The following is a 12,116-nucleotide window of genomic DNA, read 5'->3' as shown; positions in this document are numbered from 1 at the left end:
TAAGTGCTAGTAATATAGTGCTTCCATACTAGGACTCGAAAACAAGTTTTTAGGCATTTACATATATGCAATAACGATTGGGTTCGGAAATATGAAAAAAAATATATATACATATATATATTTACGCATGAACGTGTGTGAGTATTGTGTAACCTGTAATTAAAAAATATATCAAATTTTCAGTGCTAATAATATAATAAAAGTGTTTCCATACCAGGTCTTGATTTTGATCATATAGTTTGGATCTTCTTTGATTAGTAACTTTTGCCAATTTCCGAGAACATGCATTGTCAAACAAAAAAGTTTACTTACGAAAGATTAATACTGATAGTTCAGTTTGTATGACAGCTATATGCTATAGTAATCCGATTGCAACAACACCTTTCGAGCTGCTGTAAATGGTATTTTGTGCCAATTCTGTAAAGATTCTTGTCAAATAATAAAGTTTTCCATTCACAGATCATTTAGATTTTCTAATAAGCTCGAGAATAATAGAATTATCCGAAAAAAATAGTGTTTAGTTGCCTGTTTACATCAAATATGATCATAGCATATATTCAATAATATAAAGGACCTTCAATTCATTAAAAGTTGAATTTATATTTCACAATATTATTATCTATAAAGGTCCACAAATAGTTAATCAGCAGAGATACATAGTTGTACGCAATATATACATTTATATATATACATATATGTATGTGAAAACGTCAAAAATTAATTAGCATATAAATATTAATATAGAAAATAAAAATATTTGTGAAATAAAAGATCATTTCTAAGCAATTAGCTATTCAATTTGAAACTGTCACATCCAATTCGATGCCACTAACAGCCTTTCCGTTATGTTTCAAGACTGCCACAATAAGATAATCGCCTTTCGGCACATCCTTCACAAGGACGTCGGTATCAAGTACATAGTCCTTGTAGGTGTAGGTGTTCTGTGAAAAAGCGATGGAAATTAAAAATAATAGTAAGAAAAAATTAAGTTTTGGAGATACAAAAAAAAAAAAAAAAAATCTTTTACTGCTCTCTTTCTCTCTCAGATTTACCCTTTTCATTTTGCTTTCATGAATTCACGGTGATTGGCATAAATACATATATCTATTATTATAATAATCATAAAAAATCTACCTTGGGGAATGGACACTCGAACTTTTCCGGTAAATTTGATGCTTTCACCATGCCGTCATAAGTGCTCTCTAGTGATTCCGCTAGCTTACAGAACGGTTTTTGCGTTTGAAACACAATCGGGCCGCGTCGTTTATTCTCACGATCGTATTTGTAAATTTGCAGCGAAACCTAAAACATTGCAGTTTTATAATAATTTTCAAATGTAAAAAAATGTGTCGCACATGCTGTTCATTGCCCAAATTCTGCTTGATGTTAACATCACCTGTCAAACCCAATTCCGTGCGCGACTTTTTCTTCAAACGCAAAGTATCCCAAACCACCCAGGAGTCGTCGTACTCCGACATCGGTTGAAAAGAGTTCAGCTCGATATTGCGATCATTGGCATTTGTCGCCTGTAACTGTAAAAATATTACAGCAATCGGACAGAAGAGTGCGACCCGCAAGCGATAATCCATTTTGTGGTTTGCTCGAAATGCGTTTGAAAACTGGAAGAGTAGCTATGCGACGGTGTTTTATAGCGAAATCGGTACCATGGGCCACTGCAAGTTATGGTTGTTGTTGAACACGCGATTTCCATGTATGCGCTTGCCAAAACAGAATCATGTTTGCTTGTCGATATTTATCGAATGATTTTTAATTGAAGTTATTTGATTATTCTGTGATTAAATTGTTAAAGCTTTAACCCCACTGCAATTCATATAGGTCACATTCGGTTCTATGTAATTACTTCTTAAGCAAAGAGGTATTTACTATTTATAGGTAGTTTGATCGAAAGAGCTTCGTTTTCCTTACGCTGGAAGGTTCTATGAGTTTACGATAGTTTTTTTTTTTTTTGTAAAATTTTCTCGTTGCTTATAAATCTTTATTCTAACTATCTTCTTGATTAATTTTCTGTGTATGATTGCTTAGCAAGCCTTTCGCATTATTTTTGAAGTATAGCTTTAAGATTCTCCCGAATTTTTTTGATTCTCGAGGAGCTTACATATAAATTTTATGTCACCTCCGAAAAGCAGAATAATATTAAAAATGGCTTTTAGTGGTGGAAATAAGATCCAACGTTTTTAATGGCTCAGTTATGAGATGTTTCCGAGAGCTCTTAGAGGTTGTTCTTGCTTTAAAGGATCTCTCTGCGGTATTTGCGGAAAGGTCCTATAACAATCGAGTGTTTTGAATTCCTTAGATAAGAGACGTATATAAGGGATCGAACCCTTTATTATTGCTTTAAAAAGTTTCCGTTTGCCAAAGAGAGAGAGAGATGGAAATACGCTCGTTGACTTCTCCGATTAGCAGAAAGCTTTACTGAGAAGACTTTTTACACTGAAGTTACTTTAGGAGTTTCCTAGTTCTACGATGTATTGGAAGTGAAAGTTTGAATGAGTGGTTAAGCGCAGTTTAGCGATTCCTACAGTTATAAATCCGTCTCCAAGCAGCAAAAGAGTGTTATGAGTATGCTTTTGTCAGTAAAAGTATACTCGGCAGATCGGTATCGCGCAATTATGTGTCGTGTAGAGTTACCCCTAAGTTTTAAGACACCTCCGATTGAAAAAGGGATCTTCTCAGAATGATTTGAATGAATGAAAATTAAAATCAGAAGTCAAAGAAGTTTTAAGCCACATACATTTGGAAGAAAAATGTTATGAGAAGGCTTTTGATAGTGGTGTGAATGTTAAAGGTTGTAAGATATCTCTGATCAGATCTTTCGAAAATATTTCTGTGAGTGAAAATATACTCAGAAATTCGGTATTGCTTACTTTTACGAGTTATAGGAGGATCATGAAGTTTTAAGTCACATCCGATTGGAAGAAGCTACTATGAGAATACTTTCGATAGTGGAGATGAGGTGGGAAGTTTGTACTTGCATATCTTTGCGACATACGAGTATAGAAGGTCCAGTAAGTTAAAGATATATGCAATGGCACAGAGCTTTAATGATAAGGCATAAGTCTTTTAGTAATCAGAATATTTTGTAAATACCTGTAGAGGGTAGACCACTTTTTTTTTGCTAGCTTGAGATTCCACTTAACAGAAGTTTTCTTGTCTAGCTGTTACTCTTCAGAATAAGTTCCATACTGTTCTATGACATTATTATTAGTTTGTCAAAAAAGTCTTGCGGTATTTCTTGCGTTATTTTTATTGAATTTTTAATTGTTCATATCTTTTTTTTGTTGACTCAGGCCCAGCTCTTGACCGTTGCTACGGCTGTTACTATGCCGGTCTCTTTCGACCAATTCAGCGATTTTATCGCATTTTTCGATGACAGGCCTTCCGGAGCGTGGGGCATCTTCGACCACCTCTACAACAGAACGAAAACGTTGAAACCATCGTTGTGCGGTGGAAATGGAAACTATATCGGGTCCATAAACTGCACAAATTTTACTCACGGCTTGAGATGCATTTTTGCCTTGATTGTAGTAGTACTGTAAAATATGCCGTATTTTCTCTTTATTTTGCTCCCTGTTTGCGACGCTATAACTCACGACAGAAGAAACGACAATCAATCAAACACGTGTTAGCGCGTGAAATAAGCTTTCCAAAAAGGTATAGCATGATCCGATGCGACGAATAAAACCAGACCTAGCTAAAATACCGCAAGACTTTTTTGACAACCTAATATTATTGCTCAGGCAGCAAGCTTAATAAGTAATTATGGGTCGTTTAGACTTTATATTGTTTTCGGAATCTCTCTACCTATACTTATAAAAGACTGCAGTGCTTGGGACTCAGCTTCTGCAGCTACTTCTATGTTCTAGGGCATAGCAGAAATTTATTGATTGAACTCGCACTCTTCTTAGCGAGTAAGGGTTTGACTTTACTTCTCAGAGAGCGAACTTAATGTTTTATCAAGACTCGCTTAGAGTTTATTTTGATTCTACAAATTCTTTTTTTCTTATTTTTCGAAATATAATTTTTTTGGTTTCCGCCTCTTATTGATTGAACTCGCACTCTTCTTAGCGAGTAAGGGTTTGACTTTACTTCTCAGAGAGCGAACTTAATGATTTATCAAGACTCGCTTAGAGTTTATTTTGGTTCTACAAATTCTCTTCTTCTTTTTTTTTTGTCGAAATATAATTATTTTCGTTTCCGCCTCTTTTTTAGTCCAAATATCACTTTTTAGCTCCCACCTCCTAGCTCACCAAATGACGTTTTTAGCCTAAATTAAGCTCAGGGAGCCGGCAATCCTACCTACTTGCCTAGTTCTCACCTAAAAATGTTTCGTCACTCAGTTACTTTAGAAACAAATTTCAACATTCAATTGCTGGCCTCGTTCTCACTCTCCTTCGTTCTCTCTCACGCCAACTCCAATAAGTATCAATAGCAACCCTACCGCTGCAATTTTGCGCACTTAAATGACAACACTCAAATCGAGCTTACACTCCACGCATTCCGCTTCAACACCTCTTCTAATTGCAAGTGTCGCGTGCAATATGTGCAAAATCGGCTTGCAATAAAATATTGCGCCCATACCGCTGCCCCCGCAACACGGGTAAATTTTAATGACAACGATATGCCCAAACAAAAGCAAATATCTATTAAAATTTTTGCCACACCGAAAGCGACGCGCCTTTACAAGCCATTGATATGGATATCCACTTCAGTGGCAGCAGATAATCACCACTCAGTCCAGCCGTGGGGCGCAACCACTTAATTATCATTACGCGTTTGCATTACCACGTATCTCCGCGCATCGTAATAGCATTGCCATACTCATGCCCCCACAATTGCAAGCCGGTTTGGCAACCCTTCTGCGCGCAGTGTTGCACTTTTAATGGCACTGCATCGCCTATGCATACAAATAACTGTTGTGTCTACCTAAGTGGTTGGGGGTAATAATGCCCGCGCACATTACGCCCTCAATTTTGATTTACTCTAGCCGCTGTCAGCGTCATTGTTGTTTCCAAAAGGCGTTCGGCGTGAGATATGGTGGTGTAATTGAAAAATCATATGCAGCGCTTATAATTATGTTTATTGCAATAACCCGTTGTATGCCTTGCTATATTTGCATTACTCGCTATATAGAAGCATATATGTGGGAGAAGTTGAAGGTTTGAGTATTTGAATTGAATTTTCGCTATTAAATTACACTTGAAATTGCACATTTCGACGCCTGCTGTGAATGACAAGGATATTATCATGGAAAAAAAATTGCCTAGGCATGCTATACTTAACTCACAAAGTGAGATGCTCCGTAAAATACAAGTATGTGTTGGAAGTGATGGCACAAGACAGCTCACTTGAGGGCTTACCTTACCTAGTCTACTGAATTTATAATTTAACTGAAATATTCTTATAGGATAGGTTAACATTTTCAAAGCGAAACTCTGAACAAGTTAGATACTATTCTAAATAAATCAAATTTGGATTTCAATATTTATTTCCAGGTAAGAATACGTTAATGGAGAAGTGTTTTAGAGGTGGTTTAGATACTATCTCAATCTATATCGATGGGTCCAAAATGGACTGCGGAGACTGTGTAGTAGGACGGGATGCGATTTCGATATTTCTCTATCTTTCCGTCTACCAAACTCAGCTGGCATCTTCCAAGTGAAGTACTCAGCATAGAGAAGGCTGGTGAAGCTCTAGTGAATAATTATATGAAGATGCAGAAAGCGACCGTTTACATTAAGTGATAGACGGCATTACTATCATTTACATTAGGCGTCAGACGGCATTACTAGCGTTTCTTTGGCGCCAAAAATCAAATCCAGTTTAGACATGAAACGTAGTAAAACTTTTAGCTCGCTAGCAAGTCAACAACACTTGCCCAAAATTTTGTTCTCGGCCACAGCAACATTTGCGGCAACGAAAAAGCAGATGAGCTGGCAAAGTTAGGAGCCTCTATAGACGAATCCGAGGTAGAGATAATACCGTCTACGCTAGGTACGAAATAGAGAGAGCTCAATACACAGTTCGAGCAAACAGCTCAGAATAGATGGATATTTTAAAACATGCCGACCCAAAAAAAGAAGAAGAAAATACAACCCTTTTCTGTATAAAATCCGTCTTCATTTCGATAACGTAGAATTGGGTGTTGTGGGAATTGATAGGAATAGCAGGTTAAATTCCTACTTATTTAGAAACGACCCTGGCATATCAAATATATGTGCAGCATGCAACGAGTACTCTATGATACTAACCACCTCTTTGCATGCCCTGCTAACCTTACACATCCGACACCTCATTTCCTATGGTCCGTCCCCGCGAAACAGCATGTTTCTTGAACCTCCCGTTGGATGACCTCGATGACAACTTACAAGTATCTGAACCTCACCGTCCTAACGGGGATGAGGTAACAACAAAAACTAAGAACTTATTTCAAAGATATAAGAAGTATACATAGACGTACAGCTATCATAACGGGGAATTGGGCATTTGGGGAACATGCGTTAAAACTGTACATGTCGCATAACAATATTTGCCGCAACAGTGAGCTCGAAGGCAGTCTGTGAGTGCCCAGTTTTATAGCAAACTTGTCTTAGAACTCTTAAAATCCATCAGATATCAAACCTTGTATCCATCTATACACAAAAACAAAACCTAAGGGAAATAAATAGTTTCATTAAGGGCACCAAATAGTTGGAACCCAGCAAAGCAACGTGATACCAAGCTATAAAAAGCTTGCGATAGCATTTCAAAATGTCATATCTAGCGCTCATTGAGGCCGAAAGAGCCTTATTTTTATTTAACTATCTACTTAACTTTGTCCGTCGACTTCATTCATATGTATTCTATCGATTCTCCGAAATATTTTTACGACTAATACCTTTGTTCAAATCTTCGATATCCAAAGCCTGTTTCTCTGACCCATCAAGTATTTTTTCGGCATTTTAAGCTTTGAACTTGTGGAACACTAGTAAGTTCAACATATTACGTACGCACCTCCTCTAACTTCTTTTTATTTCTCTAGTTCCTCTCTGCTTATGCAGTGTGGACCTCAAATGTGCTCCACGAAAGCTGCTCCATTTTTAATTGCTTAAGCCGATCAGTATAATAAATAAAAATTATTTCGTTCATTCCTTAGCGTCACATAAATCTGCCATCAGTACATTTGCATAGCTAAATTAATATTAGCCAACCGCACATAAATCTTTCAAAAGTAAGTAATTTATTATTTTTACCAGATTTTTTTCTCTTTATTTTTACCCTCATATATTTAACTGTTAATTAATGAAAAATGAAAAGAAAACGGAATATTTTTAACCCTCATCTTTGTCTTTTAAAACACAAACACTTAATTGTTTGTACTTCCACATACAATGCTACGCGCTGGCAGGCTTTTTTCTTTCCAGTTGTGAAGAAATTAAAAACTTCGCTAAACGGAAGTTGCACTAAATGCCCCATTTCAACTGCAGTTAGTGTGGTTTGCCAAGTGCAGAGTTCCGGAACGCGCACTCGACCGCGAGCCAAAGTAATAAGTGAGTGAGTTGAAAGTCTGAGCTTGGAGATAGAGCACATGGAGATAGAGCATGATCATCTCTTAACGCTTTTTTTTTCATTTTAAAAATAATTTGATTAGGACTGGAAATAATTTGGTTGACTAGCACCAGAATAATGCGATAAAAGTCCAGGTATATACCAGAACAATTTCCGGTCTTAAAAAAAAAAAACTTATTGATTTCAGTCTGCATTAAGCACTCCCTTTAGAACAATTAAACATCTGACAGAGAACTTCTCTTCTACTCATTTCATCCTCATACTCATACTAATCATTCTAAACAATCGATGAACCTTGGTGAATAGTGAGAAAAGTACTCTTTAGCCAAAGACTGAATCCAGTCGGAAAGTTGATCTACACCAACAGAGCTTTGATATTTGCGAAGACGTCGTTCAGTAATTAGCGCTTCGAATGCCAGTTTCCACATTGTTTACCTAATAGCTTTGTACCTATAAAATTTCTTTCTTTCATTACCGAGTTCATATAGTAAATGTATGAAAAGAAGCTTGAAGTTTAACATGAGAATAACAAATAAGGAACGGCGAAGTTTATACGTCTGGTTACAATCTGGTGAGAAATACTCTCACCTACTTTCAAATGGACAGACAGTTACCTACAATTCAACTCGGCTCGTCATTCTTTGGCAGCTCTTGAATCTCCTCAGGTTCCTGTTTGTCCCAAAGGGGGGAATTTTGCTTGTTTACATACCCATTGAACAAGAAATAGGCCTCATCGCTGAACAAATTTTGGCTCTAAAACGTTGGATCTTTTAGGAACTTTCCAAGAACCCACAGAGGGAAGTGATGTCGCTGTTACTTACTTTTAAGAAGTACTTTTTAAAATACCTAAAAAACTTCGCTTTAAAAATGACTGGCTCGGAATTGGTTCTAGATCTGTAGTGTATCGCCAAAAGTTGTCTTGAATGATCCCGCAAGAGCGTTTTTTCGTTTTTTATACTCTCCCAACATCGAAGATGATCAAAATCGGCCCACTGCCACGAACACAAAATGGCGAAAACCGAAAACCTATAAACTGTCATAACTAAGCCATAAGTTAAGATATGAAAGTAAAATACGGTACAAAGGATCGCATTAGGGAGGGGCATATTTGGACGTAATTTTTTTGGAAAAATGGGCGTGGCCCCGCCCCCTACTAAGTTTTTTGTACAAATCTCGGAAACTACTATAGCTATGTAAACCAAACTCTACACAGTCGTTTCCTTCAGGCACTTCCATATACAGTTCAAAAACTGAAGAAATCGGATAATAACCACGCCCACCTCCCATACAAAGGTTATGTTGAAAATCACTAAAAGTGCATTAACAGACTAACAAAAAACGTCAGAAACACTAAATTTTAAGGAGGAAATGGCAGAAGGCGTGGCGTCGCCCACTTATGGACCAAAAAACATATCTCAGGAACTACTCGACCGATTTCAATGAAATTCGGTACATAATATTTTCTTAACACCCTGATGAGATGTACGATTAGGGTTAAATCGGTTCAGAACTACGTCTTCTTCCAATATAATAACGCTATTTTGAATTCCATCTGATGCCTTCTCTGTATAATATATCCATTAGGAACCAATGATGATAGTGGAATAAAACTTTACACAAATACGGTATTTGATGCGAGAGTATAAAAAGTTCGGTGACACCCGAACTTAGAACTTCCTTACTTCTTTTTTTATAACTCCTTGTACATCATCCCACTCTAACGTGTATGGCAACGGCGCTCTTTTAAATAAGAACTCTTTGTTCTCTAATGTTAGAGATAGGGGTTCCGCTAAAGCCTTTTGGTTACTTTAGAGTTTTAAACATCTATATTCACTAATCTCTCAGTAGTTAACTAGAGGTGCTCAAATAGAGTTTCATTCGTTTTATAGCCTGGGTTCTAGTATAATCTAATTTTGGAATGATGAGATAAATTCATTCACCCCATTGATTAGCTTGCGGAAGATGAATATGACAGAACTTCGACTAACAATTTCTGGATTTGATTAAACTTTTGAGTGATTAATTAGTTAATTTAGTAAAGTACAGTTCTTGACCATTCTGAATGCTTCTTCAGCTATTGGTTTCTATATACATATCATGTCTTCCGCTTACTCACAATATTTTTGGTCATATTCTAAAGAACTAAGAAGTTCGGGGAGCAGTACCTATCTTAAGTTATCCCAACATAATCTGATGCGTCGTTAGTAACATGTAAGCGTCCTTAGTAGTTTTTGTAAAAATACAAGTATTATCTTTGGCTCATTTATTCCCAAGACCCAAAGGTGCATTAAAAATGTTCTTTGCCACAACCAAGGAGGAGCCATGCAAAGAGCAGTGGTGAGATTCATTTCCGTCTCGCACTTTGAAGTAAATACATTTGCACTCGAACATAGTACATGTGGCATTACATGCCGCTGTGTGACAATTGAGGGCTGTTGACATTGCCAGAAATATGTGAAGTTCTTCTAAAAACGTGGAGGAATTACTATCATTGAGTAGAATAAGCAAACTTCTTAATGTCTAGCTGAAAGAAATTTTTATAGGCAGATAAGAAATCCAACCGATTCACCTTCATTACATAACATATACATATTCCTTTATTATATGCCCTCATGTGTCCATAATTATAAAAGTACATTGCTAGCTGACATTTAGCTGTGAATTAACGGTATTTTAGTATTATGCTACTCGCGTTTGGTAGGCGTGAGTTGTTGCTAGTGTTTGGTAGCGGTACCTCTGGGGAAAGTCAAGTGCATATGTCAATATACATATATACATATATAAAATTGTATACAGCTACCTACATATATATGTAGCCCAATATTATTATCGTTAGGTGCTTGTTTTCGAACTAGTGTGCAGGAAGTGGCTACTAAAATATTTTTATACAGGAAAGAATTCAGTAAATTTTATTAATATGATACTGAAGTCGCGTCAAAGCCTCTTATGAGCTTGTCTGAAGCTTAAATCAGCATTATAACAGCAATTTCAAACTGGAATGATTCTCAAACGAGAAACAAATAATAATCTTTTCTTATACTATGAGAACCCATAGAGTACAGCTCTTCCTATTCGACTAATAAACTAACTAGATTATTCGGGCCAGTAGGGCATTATTCGAATAATAACATTCGGGTTACAGTATCCCGATAGTCGTAAGCTGCCGACTATTAGATTAATCGTTCCTTGTCGACTATGCGGATAGCAAGCGTTCAACTTCTACAAATTTTGACTACGTTTTCATATAAGTTTATGGAATAGTCACAGTAGATATAGGATATAAAAGATATTTGCTATGCTTCAAGCGAAGTAATATTTTACTGGTGCAGCTAGATGAGGTATTAAGAGATCCTTTGATTGGTGGTCTATTGAAAAAAGAGGCATAGGAGCACCACACCGCGGGCCAAATTAAGCCTTTCCAGCAATTCAGTGCACTTGACAAAAAATCTGATAATTTTTCATCTCACCTGAGAATTGTCTCTTAAGTTGTAGCATTCAGAGCCGTGGAAGATATCTTGTTCCAGCCGGCTGAAGGCTGGATATGTTCCAGTGTCTCAACATCCTCGAAGCATATTCCGCATTCCACCGAATTCACTTTTCCAATTTTCTGCTCGTGGAATCTTAAGGGTAGCAGCCCTATGATATTCCTTACAATATTGCTAGTTCCCTTTTACCTAGAAACAGAACCTTCTTGGTCTGTGAACCATCAACACTACTCCAAAGAAGTGTTGTGTCGCAAATGCTCTAAAACCTGAGTTTTCGTCTACGATCCATTGGCTTCAAACAATCCTTGAAATAACTGAATCGTCTTGAACAGCTTAAGGGACCAACTCGTCTGCGTTTTATTTCTCTTTTATTCCCATGATTGTATAACCTGTTGATATACCTTCTGAGAGGTTGAGAGGCCTGCTTGCATGACTGGCCACTTGAAAGTGTATGGCCTTGCTAGAGTTAGAGCCAAAAATGTTGGCCTAAAAGACTGACTTGTAGTCAGTTACTTTGAAGATATTTTCCGCCAGTGGATTACTACAGCAAAAGCTCACACCTGTTTCTGTGAAACGAGTATGTAGATTTCGATGTTGAAACTGTCGTTGACAAAACCATTGTTCATTCTTCTCTATTGGAGAATGGGAACGTAGCATTTAATTCCTCATGAATCTCTTTTTTCGCTGGTACTTGTTAAATTGGGGGGTAATCTTAAGAGCCTTTGTTAGACTTTACCAAATCAGAAAGTTAATACTACTACGCCTGCTATTTAAAATCAGACTTAATCAAGTCAAGCTGACAGTCATAACACGAAGTCGTAGATAATTTCGTCTATCTTGGAATCATCAGTAACACCAACAACAATGTCAGTCTCGAATTTCAACGCAGAAAAAAGTGCTACTCCGGACAGTTCAGAAGTAAAATACTCTCTCGACGAACAAAGCTCGACTAAATTGCTGCCAAACAGCGAAATGGAAGAGCGACTTTCTACGCCAATAAAGAAGAAAATATGAATTTGCTAAGACAGCTGTAGGTTAGTTGAGAGTGCACATGAAGCGCTCAAG

At 37.0% G+C, this 12,116-nt stretch overlaps 1 protein-coding gene across 1 annotated transcript; it reads right to left on the bottom strand.

Moving 5' to 3' along the window:
• Nucleotides 1–638: 638 nt before the first annotated feature.
• On the bottom strand, nucleotides 639–1,602 carry LOC108972472. The gene is made up of 3 exons (XM_018939075.1): nucleotides 1,356–1,602; nucleotides 1,135–1,302; nucleotides 639–941 (listed from the first exon to the last, which is right to left on the bottom strand). The coding sequence occupies exons 1-3, from the start codon at nucleotides 1,587–1,589 to the stop codon at nucleotides 795–797; spliced, it is 549 nt and encodes a 182-aa protein (XP_018794620.1). The 5' UTR covers nucleotides 1,590–1,602; the 3' UTR covers nucleotides 639–794.
• Between the last annotated feature and the right edge of the window lie 10,514 nt (nucleotides 1,603–12,116).

The sequence above is a fragment of the Bactrocera latifrons genome, unplaced genomic scaffold (genome assembly GCF_001853355.1).
Source record: "Bactrocera latifrons isolate USDA-ARS-PBARC rearing strain unplaced genomic scaffold, ASM185335v1 scaffold_4, whole genome shotgun sequence".
NCBI lineage: Eukaryota > Metazoa > Arthropoda > Insecta > Diptera > Tephritidae > Bactrocera > Bactrocera latifrons.
This window is presented reverse-complemented; position numbering and strand designations above follow the sequence as displayed.

Coding starts and splice junctions, on each gene's coding strand:
- LOC108972472 (XM_018939075.1), bottom strand. CDS start 1,589: ATGGATTATCGCTTGCGGGTCGCACTCTTCTGTCCGATTGCTGTAATA. Junction 1,303..1,355: donor ATTTGGGCAATGAACAGCAT/GTGCGACACATT, acceptor GCAATGTTTTAG/GTTTCGCTGCAAATTTACAA. Junction 942..1,134: donor TCGAGTGTCCATTCCCCAAG/GTAGATTTTTTA, acceptor GCTTTTTCACAG/AACACCTACACCTACAAGGA.